The sequence below is a fragment of the Monodelphis domestica genome, chromosome 3 (genome assembly GCF_027887165.1).
Source record: "Monodelphis domestica isolate mMonDom1 chromosome 3, mMonDom1.pri, whole genome shotgun sequence".
Lineage (NCBI taxonomy): Eukaryota > Metazoa > Chordata > Mammalia > Didelphimorphia > Didelphidae > Monodelphis > Monodelphis domestica.
This window is the reverse complement of record NC_077229.1, coordinates 21,910,392-21,930,104: the sequence shown is the minus strand read 5'-3', so window position 1 is coordinate 21,930,104 and position 19,713 is coordinate 21,910,392. Positions and strand designations below refer to the sequence as shown.

The 19,713-nt window shown below is 48.7% G+C and overlaps 1 protein-coding gene across 1 annotated transcript; it reads left to right on the top strand.

The window, feature by feature from the left end:
- The first annotated feature begins 10,306 nt into the window (after window positions 1-10,306).
- Window positions 10,307-19,500, top strand: NEFH (neurofilament heavy chain). The gene is made up of 4 exons (XM_001380132.4): window positions 10,307-11,278; window positions 13,154-13,353; window positions 13,865-13,989; window positions 17,088-19,500. Exons 1-4 carry the CDS (start codon window positions 10,441-10,443, stop codon window positions 18,877-18,879), a joined length of 2,955 nt encoding a protein of 984 aa, XP_001380169.3. The 5' UTR covers window positions 10,307-10,440; the 3' UTR covers window positions 18,880-19,500.
- The last annotated feature ends 213 nt before the right edge of the window (window positions 19,501-19,713 follow it).

Here is a 19,713-nt window from a genome sequence, read left to right as displayed (position 1 = left end):
ACAAGCAATTACCCTGGGTTATACATGTATTATCATGTAATTAGCATTTTATATTAGCATTATATAATTAGCATTTTAAGGTGTTCAAAGCACCTTTCATGTTTCCTAGCTTAATCCTCAAAAGTACCTTTTTTTTAAGAGGTAGAAACTGAAGTTGATAGTTTAAAAAAAAAAAAAGCTGTTTCCACTAGAAATCCTGACTTCCTCCACTCTCATTCTCTTCTGAATTCCCTGTAATCCAACCTCTTCACATTATGCCACTGAAACTCCTATCTCCAGTCCTAAGGAGAGCCTTCCAGCAGTCTCTCTGAGAGTCTGAGGTTTCTCCATTTAAGTGTGTGATGATCTTGTTGAGTAATAGAGATGAGAGACACTGTGTGCTCAAGTCCACATGCTTAGGCATCACACAGTGTTCTGCCATAGCCCGGGAGGTTCGTCTATCATATAGGCTGGTGATTACATACTTCTTTGGCACACAATTTTCTACATATGTGTTTCCATAGTACTTAACAACAGATGCGTAACCTAAGGAGATAGTCAACAAAACATTGTTGCTATACATGAATGACATAAACAAAGTGATCTAGAGGTTAGTTCCTCCTGACCTAGGAGAATCATTACTTTTGGTCAGCTTTCCTTCTTGACCTCCCTGCAGCACTGTCAATTCACCTTCCCCTGGAAACAGTCTCTAAGTTTTCAGGACATGGCTTTCTCCTGATTTGCCTCCTATTTGTCCCATTGCTCCTTCCCAGGCTCCTTTGCTTTGGTTCTTTATCTGTGTCACCTTTACTTACTGGCTTTATCTCAAAGCTCTCCTGGGTTCTCCATTTTTTCTCCTATATTGTCTCATTTGGTCATCTCTTTTGCTCCACTGGGCCAGTTATCCCTATGTAGATGACTCATAGATCTATAGAGCCAGCTTGGTCTCTGGGGCTCCAAACCCACACTACCAACTGCCTTGAAGATATCTTGAACTACATGTCCCACAGGCACCCCAAACTCAATATATTCAAATCACAATTAGTGAGTGCCTTTCCCCTGAAGTCTTTCCCTCTTCCCAACTTTCCTATTATTGTCAAAGGTGCCACCATCCTCTTTGGCAGCCAGGCTTCTAACCTGTGTCATCTTTCTCTCTTGAACTCACATGGTGTTTCCAATTTGTTGTCAATTCTTGATGATTCTAATCATCTTGACAACATCTCTATGATATGTCTCCTTCCCATTTCTATGGCTTCTGCTCTAGTTCAGGACCTCATCACCTTGCATCTGGTCTTCTGCATTAACCATTGGTCTCCCTTGCCTCAAGTCTCTTCAAACTCCAATCCTTTCTTCACATAACTTCTAGGGTCTAAATCTTGAATCTGATCATTTTCTCCTCCAATACAATAAACTACAGGTGTATCGAACTCTGTTCATCTAATCCCATTACCTCCATGATCAAATCCAAAGTCCTCTGGAATTTTAAAGTTGTTGTTGTTTATGATGTGGCTACCTTTTCATTCTTCAGACACCTTGCTCCCTTCCACATATTCTAAAACCTAGCCGCACTGACCTTTTCCTTCTTCCTCACTCAGGACACTCTATCTCCCATCTCCATACCTTCATACTGACTAGACTCCATGCTGGAATTCTCCTTTTTCTCTTCCTGTTTCCTGGCTTTCTTCAAGGCTGCTCGAATCCCATCTTCTGCAGGAAATATTTCCCAGGCTCTTCAGATGCCAATGCCTCTAAGATCTCACTTATACTATGCATATGTATTTCAGGTTCCTAGTTGTTTACACTTTGTCACCCAATTGACTCTGAGGGCTAGGAAGGCAGGGATTGGTTGTTTTTGTTTGTCTTTTGCCTTTGTATACCCAGAGCTTAGCATAGCCTTTTTCATTATAAAGATATTCTATTTTATCAATTACAGGTAACAACAAATTTCTGCATAAGTTCTCTGAAGTTATATGATCCAAATTGTCTCCCTACCTCTCTTTCCTCTCCCCTCCTAGACCTGGAAAACAAATTGCTCTGGTATTATCATTTAGCTTAGCTGTTCATGGCAAACATTAATAAATGTCTATTGATTTCCCCATCAGCAACTCAAGGTCATTAGTGTTATTTTGAGGCAAACAGCTAAGCTTTTTGAGTCCCCCTTTGACTATCAACATTTATTTCTCCTGCTCCACCCTCATTGCTAGTCAATGAGCCTTCCTTGCTTCTAGTATTTCTGATCCCTGCAGAATAGGTCAAATATCTCCTTATAATTCTTTGAATTACTCACAGAAAAAAAGTTCTCCTTGTTTCACAAGTTGATTGACCAAAGCACAGACAAGGGGCATCCACCTGGCATCGTGCAGTCAGTTGAGGGGAGAACTAAGGGAAAAGTCCCTGGTTCTAAAATTCTGCTCCAGAGGTTTTGTGTTCAAACAGTTCATTTGCTTTAGATTAGGCAAATCTAGAGGTGGTAAGGTAAGGGGTAAGGGACAAGTCAAGTTACCAGAACTAACTAGGTATCTACTATGGTTAAGTGGGGGTAGTGAGTTGTGGAAAGATTTAAGTTCAAGTTCTGGGGCTGATACTTATTGGTTGTATAACACTGGGCAAATCATTTGGCCTATCTGAGCTATAGGTAGCTCTCTTTGCCAGTTAAGTTGTAGAGATGTTGCTGTTTGCCTCAGTGGAGGGAGTGACCAACTTGGGTGAAACCACTAGTCCCTGCAAATGGATGAAGGCACTGTCCGGGGTGCTGAGAGTCAAAGAAAAGAAAGTCAAGAAGTCACCTCCCTTGAGGAGCTTGATTCATTTGTATGCAGAAGATACAAATTACAAAGTAATTTAAGGAGGGAGGGGGTACTTACAATGGAGAGGATTAGGAGAAAGTCAATTAAAGCATCCTGGAGTGGGTGGCACTGGAGCTGAGTCAAGGGAAAAGCTAGGGATTCAAAGCCTGCATTTCAGGCACTAGGGTCAGCCTCCACACAGGTCGAAGGTTGGGAATGATAAATTTAAGCATCAGGGAGTTTGGTAGGCATGTTGAATGAAGGGTCATCCAGAACAAAATGAATGACAGGAACATGCAGCCCATGTGCTATTTTTCTAATTATTACTGAGTGACCATTTTGGCCAGCCTAATGAGTCATTTCATCTCCTACTGTCTCCAGCAATCTGCCAAAAATTATTAATCTTTAATTGCCAAGAACCAGAGGGGAGAAAAGAAATTTGAATGCAGCAACCAGCCTCTGACCTTTGCAATAAAATTCAGACTCTTATATAACAGCCCATGGGAACAAATGATCCTCTATCAACAGCCATAGGGTTTCTTTTTCAATGTTTCATAAACTCCTGGTGGGTTCCCTCTTGTTTTTGTGTGTGGGTGTGGGTGGAAAGTAATGAATAAGAACACAGGATTAAAAGGCCCATCAATATACATACTGACTGGCTGGGGGTTGGAACTGAGGACTGAACTGTATGTAGAACCCAACAAAAATCAGACCTAAATTGCTGGGGTGTTTTGCTGCTTCTATATTAAAAGGAGACTAAGGGAGGGAATATTTCCTTTCCTTTTACTTTAAATCATTAGTAAGCATTATATAAATAGGGCAACTCCTGGAAGGAGGGAGGAAGGAGGAGCAGGGGGTGAGATAAAAGGGATAAATGTGAAGGGAGGAAAATAGAGAAATAAATAGGAGAGAGAGATGAGAAAGGAAGGAAAGAGAGAAAGGGGATAAAGGAAGAGATAGGAAGGAGGGAGATAAATAAGAAAGAAAGATGTGAGAAAGGAAGGGAAGGAGGGAGAAAAGGGAAGAAAAGAAGAGATGGGAAGAAAGAAACAGAAAATGAGAAGAGAATGAATACCAGAGGGGGAAAGGCCAGAGAGAAAAGTCAGGGGAAAGAAGGAATGAGACAGAAAAAGTGAAATAAGGGCCAAAGGAGAGCAGAATCTAAGAGAAAGATAAGCCTGGGGGATGGAAAGAGAAAGGAAGGGAAGAAAATGGATGAGAGGAAGGAAGTATAAAGAAAAAGGGGAAATGATGAAGGAGAGAAAGGGTGAGAAATATAAATATATAGAGGGAGAAAATAGAGGGGCCGAAAAAAAGAGGGACCAAAGAGGTAAGGGAACAGTAAAAGAAGTTGGGAGAAAAAGTAGGAAAGAGGATGAGGGAGAGTGATGTGCTGAGCATGGAGGGAACTCAAATATTAGTTTAGTTTAATTTAATTGAAGAATAAAGAACTCTGAGAGGTAAGAAGAGAAGCAAATATCTAGAGCTGAATCTCCCCAGGAAATACAACTTGGGGTGAGGGTAGGGGGCTCTTATCTAGTGTGTCTAGGTCCACAAGAGAGCAAGAGGGATCAGGGAAGTTTCCCCCTCTTTTTTCCCACTGGTTCTGGTTTCTCTTAGTACCGTTTGGCTCAGTACATCCTGAAATACGTGGAGCTGTCCATATTTCAGTTCTGAAATGGCCAGCCTTTTTTTTCCTAGAAGTTTGGGGTTTCGGAATACTTTATCCTAAGCCGAAATCGAAACTGTGATCCTGGAGAGACAATAGGGTGAGGGTGATAACCTCCCTCCCTCTCTCTCTCTCTCTCTCTGAAAACTGGGGCTCTGTATTTATTTCTAGACTATTAGAATGGGCACACTTAGAGTTTGAACTAAGTCAGAATAAAGTTTTGATAATTCTACACTCAAATCTCCCTAAACAGACGTTACTAATTCTTGGGCATGAGCTCTAGCTTATAGATAGGTGCTTAGGAAATTTTTGTTATTTGTGAATTGTTCTTATTAGCAATCAGTATTGAGTGGGATGTGATCTATTTTTCCTTTTCATTCAAACTTGTGATTTCATTAGTGCAGAGAATTCCTGGCATGGAAATTCCCTTCACTGATTTAGATAAACAATTTAGAGTCTATAACTTATAAACTTAGAGAATTTAGTGGGTCATTCTAAGGCTAAGTGACTGGTCCTTGGTCACAGAGCTCATTTGTGTTAGAGGAATGACTTGAACTCAGTTCTTATTCCAAAGTCAGCTTCTTGGATTTGATCTAGGAGAAAGATTTAATCTTTGACAATCATTCCATTCTTATGCCACATCCCCCTCCCATTCTAGAGATAGGGAGACTGAGAACAGCAACATGAAAGGGATTCTTGAAGTAGAAGAGGAATCATTTATGTCTCCTTTCAAGACCAGAAAATTAACAATAACTCACATTTACTTATCACCTCACACACTATACAAATAATTCCCTCATAAGAAACCTCTTAGGTAAATACTACCAGGGTCATTATTCCATTTTCTGGGTGAAGAAACTGATACTCAGAGGAATTAATTCATTTCCCAAAACTATTGAGTAGCACAGTTGGGAAGGGAATGGAGAGAGGGAAGGGAGAAAAAATGAAGAGGCAGGAAGGAAAGGGAAGGAGGGAAAGAAATATAAGAAAGAGATGAAAAAGGAAGGGAAGGGGAAAGGAAGAGGCAGGAAGGGAAGGAGGGAGGAAAAAAGAAGGGGAGGGAAGAAGGGAGAAAATGGGAGAAATGAAGAGATGGGAAGGAAGGTAAGGCAGGAGGGAAAGGGGAGAAGTAAGTGGATGAATGCCAGAGGAATAGAGACCACAGAGAAAAGGGAAAATAAGTGGAGGAAGGGAGAGAGCAAAAGCTCAGAGAAATATAAGCGGGGGGGGGGGGGGGGAAGGGGATGGAAAGAAAAGGGCAGAGAAGAAAAAGGATGTAAGGAGAGAGTGATAAAGATCTGTTGCCCCAAGCCCTGTGCCACAAAGTTGCGTCTCTGTGGACCTTAGGGATACAAATGATGTGCTTTCTTACAAGCCACTCAAGGACCAGACCCTATTCAGTGTATGAACGTCCCCTTTTCCAATTTATTGCCTACAGGAATAACGATTGGGGATTTCTGACAACCCCTTTCTTCTATAGCATCCTTAGCACAGATTCTCAGGTCTCAAAGCTCTTCCCAGTTCACCTTTGGGGCAAAAGGACTTCCTGCCATGTCCTGGATCTCTAGAGCCCAGAAGTTAGGTTTTTCTCTTCCCATTCCTGTACCTTTTTACCCTTACCCAGCCCATTTATAGCCCTTTCCCCTCATGACCTTGCTGATTTCTAAGGTGCTTTCTGGCTCTAAATACTATGATACTATGAATTTTGGTTACCATAACTTTGTTGGAGGGGGATTCAGGATTCTTATGGCCCAGAGGTCTTTTTTAGACCCTCTCAGATCACAAGCTACATACTCAGGAGGTTGACCACATGCTCTCAGCTCCTGCAAAAATGGCTGCTTTCTTAGTATTCATGGCTAATCAGCGATTTTGCTTTTCTAACTGAAGTGCTACTGTGCCTTTAAATGAAAAAAAAAATGCTTTATCATGTTGGCTTCTCCACTCAGAACCAGGAGCCATCCCATTCCAGGAAACTCGATCCTTCCAGCCAATGCTAGTTAAAGGGAACATGCCCCCTTTTTCTTAGGTCTAGTTGTCTTCAGGTGCCCAAAGAAGATGATGGCACAAGATTCCCAGGAATGGGGCACATGGGGAATGGAAAGGAGATGGGAACTTCCCATGAGACTGCAAAGCCAAAGCCAATTAAACCACCAAAAAGATGGCAACTCTCTCTGCATAAAGTTTCTCTGAGTGGAGGGGTGTGGCATGCTCAGGGTGAGCTTTCTTCTCACCCCCTTGGCAGTCCCAATTGTACCCAAGGCCTCAGTGACCACCTCTGTGGCCAGGTATCTCACACATAGAGCTACGTAGCTACATCTTTTGAGTTCTAGTTGTGTACAGACACCTCCACCAGGAGGTGCCAAGAGTATCTCATGCTAGAGCCAAGCTAATGATTTCCCTCAACCCTGCTCTTCCTCCTGGGTTCACCATTTCTGTCTGTGATGGCAACACTCTCTCTGTCTGTCATGTTCCATACCTTGCTGGGCTATCCTTTAGTCTTTTCTCTCCCATCCCTCATACCCAAAAAGTCCTGTGCATTCATTCCTCTTTTCTGTAGTCCTTCCCCTTGATTCCTGCTGCCACTGCCCCAGGACTAGCCCTTTATTATTAACTCCCACATGGAATATTTAAAGTTTCCTTTTTTCTCTAAGATCTTCTCCCTCCTCCCCCATGACTATCTTCTGGTTTTTATTTTACCTTCATTTCCAAATACATCTACCTTCCCTCCTCCTTTCTCCAGGTCCAGGAAAACCAACAAATCACCCAAGCAGAGTCTGCCAGTATATGGAATCCTCCCACCCTTGCATAGAAGGGAGGGCATTTTCATCTTTTTTCCAGGGCTAGCCTCAGTCATTATGATTACACAGCATTGTTATACACACACATTCTAATGAATCCATTTATCTTCCCATGCATGTCATATGTATGTGTGTCAATAGCTCATTCTCCTCCATGCTCCCCGTCCTGACATCCCCTAATCTCTCTTAATTGCTCCTGGTTAGATCATCCTTGGAGCACAAATCTGGTGTTGTCACTGCTCAAAGACCTTCAAGGATTCTTTTTGCCCAGTGTTTGACATTCAATCTATTTTGCTTGGCATTTAAGGCCTTTCCCAGCAGACCATCATCCTTCCTTTCTAGCCTTGAACCATGTTACTCCCCATCCACATACTCTATGTACCAGCCAAACAAAATTGCTCTCAGTCCCCTAAACACTCTAGAGCCTTTGCTAACACCCTAGAGTTAAGGGATTTTCCCAAAATCACACATCTGCCAGCAGAGCTGAGATTCCAACACAGGTTTTTTGACTCTGAGTTCAGTGATGCATTTACCCCATTTATTCCTGAGCTACCGGGGTTTCCAGCAGAACCCATTATCTTCCCAGGTCTGGGCTTCTTCACCTTTTTGGGAGTCTTCGTAGGCAGTATGATGAAGCTTAGAAACCCCTTCTAAGTGTTATGTTTAAAAAATTACAAAGAATTTCAAAGGAAACCAATTTCATTGAGGTGCAGATATCAATTTAAAAAGATCACAGACACCAAGTTACAAACCTCAATCCTGAAGAGCTAATTGTGGGAGAAGGAGAAAGTGGGGTAAGTGAGCAGGGATGTAGGCAGAAGGAACCTGTTTGTCCTTCTTGGACAAGCCCTATCTAGGTTAAGTCCATATAGAAGGATGGTCATAGTGGAGGAGGGGGGAGAAGCACCAGGCAAAGGGCAGCAAAATAGGGGGCTAACAGAGATTCCCACTAAAAACTTGTCAAGCCATGTCAGTGACTTAATCTCTCCATTGCCTCAAAGAAATGGCGACTCTATGGCATTTCTTCTATATATTTCAGCCTTTGCTCCTCACCCAGAAGAGGGTGCCTATCTCTAACCGCCAGATGATTAGGTAATACAGTCCCTAGGGGGAAAGGCAGGAGAAGGAGCTTCAGCAGTCCGAAGCCCGTTTAGCTACTTCTTGACCCAACACTCTGGATGGGGCAGAGGCAGAAATGTGGTGGGGGAGTGGGGAGTAGAGTGGGTCACAGGTGAGGTGTCTAGGAGACATTCATCAGAGAGCTAGTTAAGAGAGAGAGACAGACAGACAGACAGACTGACAGACAGAGAAAGACAGAGAGACAGAGAGACAGAGACAGAGACAGAGAGAAATATTTTTTCTATACGCTACAAAAGATTTTCTTACATCCTGCCTGGTCGTTGTTGAATTCAAGGGATGAGGTAATGCAGTTGTTGAACCCAAGGTCAAGCCCAGGCTGGTGGCAACGAAAGAAAAGGAGATTTAGGTTCGACTTCAGGGGTTTGGGGGCACCGCCCATGCCCATGATGTCTTTCTTCACAAGCCAGTTGTGTGGTCTCTTCAGGACCAAGGAAAGCAGCCACAGCGCCTTAGCCTAGGGGCAGGCAGAGAGGACTTTCCCCTGGCTCCGCTCTCTATACTTTCTTCGAAAACCCACAAAATCTCGGAGAGGAACTCACTCTCGATTAAGAAGCAGCAGAACTAGAAGCTGGTCCTCCTCCCCCACCCCAATGCCCCCAGGCAATGCTCAAGTTTACCCAATTTGAAGAAATTCTGACCAGAAAAAGGGGAGGGGAGACTAAAGGAATCAGGAGTTAGGGGGACACTGAGAAGCGACCAAGGCATTCTTATTCAGGGAATGTGCGTGCAGAAATTGGGACCCGGAAAGGGAGAGGATTCCCCGATTCCATTTACGAAACCTGTCGCCATAAGCCTGGGACAATGCAGTGTAGACTAATTCAATCTACAGTGATAGAAGAGAGAACTGCAGCTCTAAGCTCCCGGAAAAGTCCTCAAAGCCTTCCTTGGCACTCCACCCCCACCTCTAGATCTGGGGCTGCAGTGCCCTCCCTGTCCGCAGAGGTAGATCTGCGGGGCTGCACGTAGATCTGGCTTCACCCCACTCCCCGACGCAACCTCCCCTGGTCCTGAATAAGTTTGCCCGATCAGTCCAGGATCCTCCGCAGTCCCAAGCAGGGAGTGGCCTCAGAGCAAGACCAATGTATCCTTAACCCCCTGCCACCCCTCTCTAACACTTGGGGAGTAGAAAAGTCCTGCTCAAGCTGAAATCGCTGAACAAAACCAAGTTTCCTTCCTGACTGAGCAAGCTTAGGTCCCCCATCATACTTTGCCCAACCGGTTATTCATTGCCCTCTCCACAGAGATGGGGAAGGCTCTAGCTCTAGCCCCAGTTTTCCCCCATCCCCTGTCCTCCCCTCCCCCTTTTCCGCAGCAGGGACAGGCTAATAGTTTGATGAAAATCTGTGAATCTGGGATGGGGGCTCAAGGAACAGAAAGAAGGGGCAACTCCAGTTTGGTCAGGGAAACAGAGGGAGACAGGAAAGGAAGAGGGAAAGAAAATAAGGAAAAAGGATATGGGAGAGTGGGAGTGAATAGAAATAGGGAAAGGGGAAAGAGGAAAGAGATGAGAAAGGAATGGAAAAAAGAAGAAAGAGGGGGAAAGACTTCGTCTTTTGTATTTGGAATAGTCTGTTAATTAAGTTCACAATGAAAAAGAAAAGAGAGAAGTGAAGTTGGGGAGAGGGGAGAGGGATAGAGGACAGAAAAGGGGGAAAGAGAGAAAAGAAAGAGGGAAAGGAGGGGGAAAGAAAAATTCCAGAAGGAAGAGAAGAATCTTCCTTGTCATCCTTTGAATAATAAAGTTGATTATTGACAGCTGTCAAATTGAGAATGAAAAGGAAGGGGGGGCAGAGAGAGGGCAGAAGGGCAGTCGAAACAGGAGAAAGGGGCTGGCGCCCTGGCCGGGGAGGAGAGCTAGAAGGGTGGGGGTGGGGAGGTGGCAGCGGCAGCGTTGGCAGAGTCTGGGCATGGGGTGGGGGGGGAGGGGCAGGAGCAGCTCCCCCCGCCCGGGCCGCGTCGGGGAGCCCGGGCAGCTATAAAAGGCGCAGCCGGCGGGCTGCTGCCGCAGTGTCCTCCCGCCGGCCGGCCGGATCCCCGCTCCCCGCACTCCCGGCTCCGGCCCGCAGACATGATGAGCTACAGCGCAGACGGGCTGCTGCAGGGCCCCACGTACCCGCTGCCCCTGCCCTTCGCCCTGGCTTCGAGTCGCAAGAGCGCCGTCCTGGCGCGCTCGGCTGCCGGCGGCTCTGCGTCCAGCGGCTTCCACTCGTGGGCGCGGAGCTCCGGCTCGGGCTTCCGCTCCCGTGGCGCGCTAGCCGCCTCGAGCACCGAGAGCCTGGACTCGCTCAACGGGCCGGGGCTGGGGGGCGAGGGCCGCGGGGCGCGCAACGAGAAAGAGCTGCTGCAGGCGCTCAACGACCGCTTCGCCGGCTACATCGACAAGGTGCGGCAGCTAGAGCTGCAGAACCGGCAGCTGGAGGGCGAGGCGGCCTCGCTGCGGCAGCAGCAGGCTGGCCGCTCTGCCATGGGCGCGCTCTACGAGCGTGAGATCCGCGAGATGCGCGCCGCCGCGCTGCGCCTGGGCGCCGAGCAGGGTCAACTACGCTTGGAGCACGAGCGGCTGTTGGAGGACATCGCGCACGCGCAGCAGCGCCTCGACGACGAGGCGCGCCAGCGCGAGGAACTGCAGGCGGCGGCGCGCGCTCTGCACCGCTACGCAGACGAGGCGGGCTTGGCGCGCGCCGAGCTGCAGAAGAAGGTGCAAGCGCTGCAGGACGAGGGCGCCTTCCTGCGCCGCCGCCACGACGACGAAGTGGCCGAGCTGCTGAGCCAGATCCAGGCTGCAGGGCCCCCCGACAGTCGCGACCTCGTCAAGTCCGACGTGACGTCGGCGCTGCGCGAGATCCGCGCGCAGCTCGAAGGCCACGCGGTGCAGAACACGCTACAGTCGGAGGAGTGGTTCCGAGGTGGGAGCGCGCGAGCTATCGGGCAGGGGCGGGGCCGAGGGGCGGGCGGGGCCGAAGGGCGGGGCTACCACCCCAGGGGTGCTCTCAGCTCTGGCCTCTCCCGCCTAGTTCTGATACCCAGCCCGGCCAACCCCGATCTTAGAGATGGATGGTCCAAGGCCTCCTTTCTAACCCCCAGCCCTAATCTTAATGGTGGTCCAACAACTCCCTTCCCAGCCCCGACTTTAGAGGTGGTCCAATCCCCTTCCCGCAGCCCTGACTTTAAGAGATGGTTCAAGGGCCTGGTCCAACCTCCCCTCCCCCACGTCGGTCCGCTCAACCTTGACCTTAGAAGATGGTTGAAGGCTCCTGAGCTCTCACCCGCCCCTCCCCCCAGCCCTGACTTTAGAGGTGCTGCGCCCCTCCCCCAGCCCCGGTTTTAGAAGTGGTCCAGGGCGCCTCCCGGCCTGGACTCCGGGGTTCTAACCCCACAGCCCCGACCTTAGAAGTGTTTTCACGTGGGTGGCTGAAGGAGGGTCAGGCCTTCTCCATCCCAGCTAGCCGAGAGCTCCGGGCTCGGGGTGACGGGGTGACGTATTGCAGGGTTCCCTTTCTCCCTCCCCTCCTCCCTTTCCGCCCGGAGTTTCCCCTGGGAGCCGAGGACACTCCTCTTCCCTGCCGCAAGGATGAAGGTTGCCGGCACTGCAGGGAGCGAGAGAGGAGGAGCTTGGGGGGGGGGGGGGATCCGGATGGGAAGGGGGCAGGGCCGGGGCCGGAATCCGCAAAGCCCTCCCCAGATTGGGTTTAAAAAGAGGGGAAATATCTTTTCCAGGGTAAGAGGCCGGCGGCATGCCCACAAATAGAGTCCTTTAGCCAGCGCTTTCTCCCCTCCCCCCATGCCCAAACCAAGCGCCCCCCCAAAAACCAAGCCTGTTTTCTAGCCTTTTCTATCCCCGTGAGCAGCGGGCATCTCGGGTTTTCTCGTTTGACTTGATTGAGCCACTTTCTTTGGCCAGTACAAACAGCCTAATTGTGAGCTCTGGAGTCCCTTGGGTGGCCGGAAGAGGCAGCCCCCTCCCGTCCTCCTTCCTCTCCCTCCCCCCTGCAGAAAGATGCCTTTCCAGAGCCAAGTCTCAGCTCCTTGTTGCCCTCCAAAGCGGCTTTCCTTTGCCCTGCTAAGCCTGGGAAAGCCCTGGGGCAGAGCCGATGGATGGGCCTTCTGGGGAAGGGGGGGGGGACCAGATACTAGCCGCTGCCTGCCCCCTCCATGGGGGGGTACAAGCTCCCAGAGATCCGGGACCTCTTCTGCCTTGTGTCTGGCACCCCTCAGCCCAGTGGGTGGATGGGAAATGGCCCAGGAGCCCTCCATCCTCCGCTCAGTGGCACTAGACCAGGGACAATCATTCTGGAATCGGTGGGGGCCCCGTTTGAGCCAGCCTTGTGGGGGGACTGTTTCCAGAAGGAGGGGTGACCCCCAGTCTCTCTGGAGAGGGGGAAGTGAGTTGACCCAATGCCGGCCGTGTACAAGGTGCCCTGGAGGCTGCCTCTGCTCCCTCGGCCCCCCACCAGGTTAGAGGACAAGGGGAAGAGGACAAGTGCCCCCCCACTGCCTGAGAAATAGGGCCCCAAGGGCTGGGGGAGGAAGGCCGAGGCCGGATCTGCAATGCAGTCGTCCTTGGACCTCCTAAATGGGGGCCGGCTCTGTGGGTGGTGACCTGTGGAGCCAGCCTTGCCTTCCTCTCCGGGCCTCAGTGTCCCCCTCTGTAAAATGAGAGCCAGACTAGACGGATCCGACCCTCTTCTAGCTGGAAACCCTTTGGCGTGGGGCGTGCAGATCCGGGGGTACCTAACCTTCCTGGCCCCCCTTTCTCTGGCCCCCCACTCCTGCTGCCTCAGTGAGGTTGGACCGCTTGTCGGAAGCCGCCAAGGTGAACACGGACGCCATGCGCTCGGCTCAGGAGGAGATCACCGAATACAGGCGCCAGCTGCAGTCCAAGACCACCGAGCTGGAGGCCCTCAAGGGGACCAAGGACTCCCTGGAGAGGCAGCGCTCTGACCTGGAGGACCGCCACCACGCCGACGTCATCTCCTACCAGGTGGGTGCTGGGAGGGAGGGGGCCTGGCCTGGCCTCTTGGCCCCGCCTCTCTGGGCTCCCATCCTGGCTCCCCCTGGCCATTAGGGTCTCGCCACTAGAGCCAGGATTCTGAACGGGTCTGAACCCCCCCCCCGTGGGTTGGGGGGATCCGCAACCCCCAAGAGGCCAAGAGCCTCTGATCTCTGCGACTGAGAGCCAGGCGGCATCGCAGGGGTTCTAGATTTTATGGCACACTTCCGCCTGCTTTACTGGTGGCATCCCGGGGGGAGCCCTGGTTGGGGAGGGGGTGCAGCCTTGCCTGGTCGGGGACCCGAGTCCCAGGAAGGAAATTGTTCCGCTAAGGAGGCCCCGTCCCTCCTGTGAATGACGGCTCAGGCCTGGCACTACCCTCTTTGGGGGGTCGCCGGGATCCGCAGCCAGCGCTGCCCCTCTGGCGGGCACGAGGGGGCATCTGCACTGCAGAGAGCCGGGGGCTACCTCTCCCTGACGCAGCCAAGCCTTCCCTCTGCAGGAAGCCATCCAGCAACTGGACAGCGAGCTGAGGAGCACCAAATGGGAGATGGCGGCCCAGCTCCGGGAGTACCAGGACCTGCTGAACGTGAAGATGGCCCTCGACATTGAAATCGCAGCCTACAGGTAAACCTTGGGGGGCCTCTAGGCCAACTCCCCCCCATTTTAGAGGCGGATGAACAGTAAAAGCCATAAGCCCAGCCTCCTGGGGCCATAAAAACAGCCAGCAATAGGGCATTCGATGTCCTCATTGTGTCCTCATAGCAGCCTGAAGACATAGGGATGATTATTATCCCCATTTCACAGAAGGAAAAAACTGAGGCAGGCAGAGGTGACATGACTGACCTAGGATCACCCAGCCAGTATCTGAGCTCAGATGTTCTTGACTCTGGGCCCAGAGCTCTATATACAACACCACCCAACTGCCAGTAAGTAAAAGAATCAGAATTTGAACCCAGGTCCTGACTCCAAATTCAGAATTCTTTCTCTTGAACCTCACTACTTGGTAATACGATGCATCTACTTAGAACTTCATTGTTTACAAAAGGGGGTCTCATCGGTCCCGACCACCTCCCAGGGTTGTGGCAAGATGATGATTTTGGCTCTTCAAGAATTAGAACTTTATTTTGGATTTGAAGAGTTCTTGGGATACATCGTCTCATCTGAGCTTAGTGCTACCATTATAGGTGGGAGCACCCCCACTTTATAGACAGAGAGACCGAGGTCAACAGAGAGTGAATTTGGAACCCAGGTTTTCCTGACTCCAGGCTGAGCACTCTAGCCAGGCAGTCAGCAGAGTAGGCAAAGTATTTATTAAGTGCCTACTGTATATGTATATATTTAATATATTATATATGGAGTAAACATATTACCTATAGAATATATTATATAATGGATATCTAATAAACATTACCTATAACAAATCTATAATAGGTATCTAGTGAATATTACCTATAATAAATATATTATAATAGCTACCTAATGAATATTGCCTATAATAAATCTATAATAGATATCTAGTGAATATTACCTATGATAAATCTATAATAGATATCTAGTGAATATTACCTATAATAAATATATTATAATAGCTATCTAATGAATATTGCCTATAATAAATATATTATAATAGCTATCTAATGAATATTGCCTATAATAAATCTATAATAGATATCTAGTGAATATTACCTATAATAAATATATAATAAATATCTAGTGAATATTACCTATAATATATTATATATAGATATCTAATGAATATTATCTATAATAAATGTATTCTATATAATAGATATCTAAGAAACATTACCTATAATAAATATATTATAACAATAGACATAATAGAGTTCTATAGAGGTACAATAGAGAAGGGGGAGCTGTCCAAGGTACCAAAGCAACCCGCCAACAACATTATTAATATCTAGGCCATCGCCAGGCGTGCCAGGTGATACTTCCCAAGTCGTGGGGATATAAAAGCAAGAAGGAAAACATTTCTCACTTTTGAGGTGCTTCTTCCATTCTACAGGATGGACAAAGGACTGAGTTAGAAGCCAAGAGATGTTGTTCTAAATCCCAGCTCCATCATTGCTCTGCTGGGTGACCCTGGAATCTCAATTCATCTCCCTGGACCTCTCCTTCTCCCTCTGTGAAATGGGCATAATTCCACTTGCCCTCCCTCCTTAGCTCACAAAACCACTGTAACAGTTAAAATTCAACTGTTATGATTAAAATTTAGGGGAAACTGAGGCAGGTAGAAATTAGTTTCTCTCTGCAAGGAGTATTATATTTTTAGAGTTTTATTAAAGGTTGAGAATTTGAGAATATACAAGTAAGAGAAGCATGTGCTAGGTGGGCCGAGAGGCCCATTTTAACCTTACCTACATCATGAAAGAGCCCTCTGCTTGCAAGCGGAAACAGGAAAAACCTTCAGTAGGCGGAGAACTCCTTTAAATAATAATTTGTGATCTCACTCAAGTGAGAATTCAATGCGATTACAAAGCATTCTGGGAAGTGAGCAAGGACTTCTGGGGACTGGAGTCCTGGGTTCAAGTCTATATTCAAGTCTCCATTTTTTACACCACCCAGAAGATCACAAGCAATGGTGGGCTGGCAAAGCATTTTTTAGGGAGTAGAACTGCCTGGTAGGCAGAGGACAGTTTAGCCTTGATTGGGTTCCTGGCAAGGACAGACATGCAGCCAGATTTCTCTGGCCTTGTCAGGGGCAGAATTTGGGAGCAAGAAGACAAGGGATTTGGGCCAGGCCAACTCTGCCCTGCCCTTAGCAGCCCCATGCTAGGAAAGAGCAGTGATTGGATGTTCAATCAAGAGAAGAAGTTGAGAGCCAGACTGGGGATCACAGGCTTCATTCAAGTATGTAATGAGTCAGATGTGTAGAATTTTCCCATGGACAAACTACTTGGCTATCCACGATCTCATTTGATGCTCACAAGTCCCTGTGAAGGCTTATTTTACCCCAATTTGAGAAATCAAGAAACTGAGGCTTATCACTAGGAAGTGTGCCTGCCAACCTTTTCCCTGAAATTTATCATATGGGATGGGGCAGGCTGGATGAATGGATGAAAGAAAATTTCTTAATATAATAAGGAAATTTCTTAAACGTGGCAAGCACTCCCTAAGTGCTTGGGATGCCAACACAAGTAAACATGGCAAACCTTGTCCTGAAGAAGAATATATTTTTTCTAAACCCTCATCTTCTGTCTTAGAACCAGTACTGAGTACTGGTTGCCAGGCAGAAGAGCCGTAAGGACCAGGTAATTGGGGTCAAGTGACTCACCACCAGGTTCACACAAGTAGGAAGCATCTGAGGCCAGATTTGAAACCAGGTCCTCCTGACTCCAGGTCTGGTGCTCTATCTATTGAGTCACATACCTGCTCCTAGAGATGACTTTTTTAAGTCCTTACCTTCCGTCTTGGAATCAATACTGTGCATTGGTTCCAAGGCAGAAGAGTGGTAAGGACTAGGCAATGGGGATCAAGTGACTTGCCCAGGGTCACAAAGCTGGGGAGTATCTGAGGCCAGATTTGAACCCAGGACCTCCCATCTCTAGACCTGGCTCTCAATCCAGTGAGCTACCCAGCTGCCCCCTAGAGATGACATTTTAATAGGGAAAAACATACAGACAAGGGAATGGTGGCTGGGGGGGATGAATGTATTATGAATTATCTTTCCAGTAACTCCCTTGTACTCTTTCCCTTCCCCACAGAAAACTTCTGGAAGGAGAAGAATGTCGAATTGGGTTTGGCCCAGGTCCCTTCTCTTTTCCTGAGGGACTCCCCAAAATTCCAACTACTTCCACACACATAAAAGTCAAAAGTGAAGAAAAGATCAAAGTGGTAGAAAAGTCAGAGAAGGAAACAGTCATCGTGGAAGAACAAACTGAGGAGATCCAAGTGACTGAGGAGGTGACTGAGGAAGAGGAGAAGGAAGAAGAGAAAGAAGAAACTGAAGAGAAGGAAGAAGAAGGTGAAGAAGAAGAAGAAGAAGAAGAAGAAGAAGAAGAAGAAGAAGAAGCAACATCTCCAGAGAAGGAAACCAAGTCTCCTCCTACAGAGGAGGTTGGATCACCAGAGAAGGCCAAAACACCAGAGAAGGAAAAGGTCAAGTCCCCCCCTGAGGCCAAGTCTCCAGAGAAAGCCAAGTCCCCAGTGAAGGAAGAGGCCAAGTCTCCTTCTGAGGTCAAGTCTCCAGAGAAGGCCAAATCCCCAGTGAAGGAAGAAGTCAAGTCTCCAGAGAAGGTCAAATCCCCAGTGAAGGAAGAAGTCAAGTCTCCAGAGAAGGTCAAATCCCCAGTGAAGGAAGAAGTCAAGTCTCCAGAGAAGGCCAAGTCCCCAGTGAAGGAAGAGGTCAAGTCCCCCCCTGAGGTCAAGTCTCCAGAGAAGACCCCAGTGAAGGAAGAGGCCAAGTCTCCAGAGAAGGCCAAATCCCCAGTGAAGGAAGAGGCCAAGTCTCCTCCTGAGGTCAAGTCTCCAGAGAAGACCCCAGTGAAGGAAGAGGCCAAGTCTCCAGAGAAGGCCAAATCCCCAGTGAAGGAAGAGGTCAAGTCTCCAGAGAAGGCCAAGTCCCCAGTGAAGGAAGAGGCCAAGTCTCCTCCTGAGGTCAAGTCTCCAGAGAAGGCCAAGACCCCAGTGAAGGAAGAGGTCAAGTCTCCAGAGAAGGCCAAATCCCCAGTGAAGGAAGAGGCCAAGTCTCCTCCTGAGGTCAAGTCTCCAGAGAAGGCCAAGACCCCAGTGAAGGAGGAAGTGAGGTCCCCAGCAGACATCAAATCCCCAGTAAAGGCCAAATCCCCAGAAAAGGAAGATGTAAAGTCTCCTGAGAAAGAGGAAGATAAAACTCCAGAGAAAGAGAGTGCCCCAAAGAAAGAAGTGGTCAAGTCCCCTGAGGCACCTGTAAAGGAGGAAGGGAAACCCCAGGAGGTTAAAGTAAAAGAGCCTCCTAAGAAAATAGAGGAAGAAAAAGCCCCAGCCAAAGTAGAAGAAAAACAGGACAGCAAGAAAGAGACCCCCAAAAAGGAGGCTGAGGAGAAACCCAAAGAGCCTCAAGCGGGAACCAAGGCAGAAGGATCTGAGGCCCAGAAGGCAGCCCCAATCCCTGAGCCTCCTTCAGCCCCTGCAAAGGGGGAAACCAAGGAAAAGGAGCCAGCTAAGCCCCCAGAGAAAAAGGCAGAGGAGAAAAAGGGCCCAGAGCCCCCCAAGGCAGGAGGCGACGCCAAAGCCACCAGCCAGCCCACTGAGAAGGGAACAGAGAAGCCAAAGCCAGAGGAGAAGAAAGCTGAGGAGAAGGCGACGGAGCCCCAGAAGCCAGCAGAGAAAGCCCAGGCTGATCCCAAAGCCAAAGAGGAGGACAAGGCCCCTTCCAAAGAACCCGCCAAGACAGAGGCCTCTAAAGCCAGCAAGCCCAAGGCTGAGAAGGTGGAGAAATCCTCCGGCACAGACCAGAAGGAGAGCAAACCCTCCGAGCAGGTGGCCGACGACAAAACCAAGAAGGCCGATAAGTAGACGGAGGGTTCGGGAATGGAAAAACACACCAGGAGCAGCCAAAGAAACTCGAGGCGGGTTGATCGACTCTAATTTATTTGATTTCTTCCTCCCACAAGAGACTGTGCTCAGACAGCAGGGCCCTCCTTTTCCCAACTGGAATTCCTGTTAGCAATACACTAGGGAAAGAGGGAGAGAGGAAAAGCAGATCCCCCTCCCTCTGGACCCCCCCACCTCCCCCAACCCCACCGCCCTCCCCGACGATGGTCAACTATGTTATGATAGCTTCTATAGCAGAATGTGATATATGCCGAATGCCACTTGTAAACACTTGACTATTTACAACTGCCCCCCCCTCCAAATAAGTGCATTTATTTCCTGTATGTGCAATCAGTCGATGGACAGATGCAGTCATGAATGTACACACCGTTAGAGATGCATTATGCTTGAGATGTCTTAAAATGGTACAGATGCCTTCTTTGTGCATTTCCCAAAGGAAATCTGCCGGCCCCCGTGCAGACCCAGCTCTGCGGCAGGGTCAGCCACACAGTGTCAATCCCGCCACAAACTCAGAGGAGCACCGTTCAACTTGAGGCCACTTTCAATTGCTTCCGTGCAATAAAACAAGAGTGCTTATAAAAAGCCGGGAACTCCCGCTCTTTTGTCTCCGTTCTCTGGAGGAGGGAGGGAGAGCAGGAGGCAGCTGAACTGCCACCGAGGCTCTGACCACCCAGGGGGAGGCCCAGGCGGGCCTGGGAACCAGGGGGGTCTTGGGTTTCAGTCCTAGCTCTAGCCACACTCCCTTTAGCCCTTGTATGTGATGGCAGTGCCGCCATCTTTCTGGCAACAGTTCTT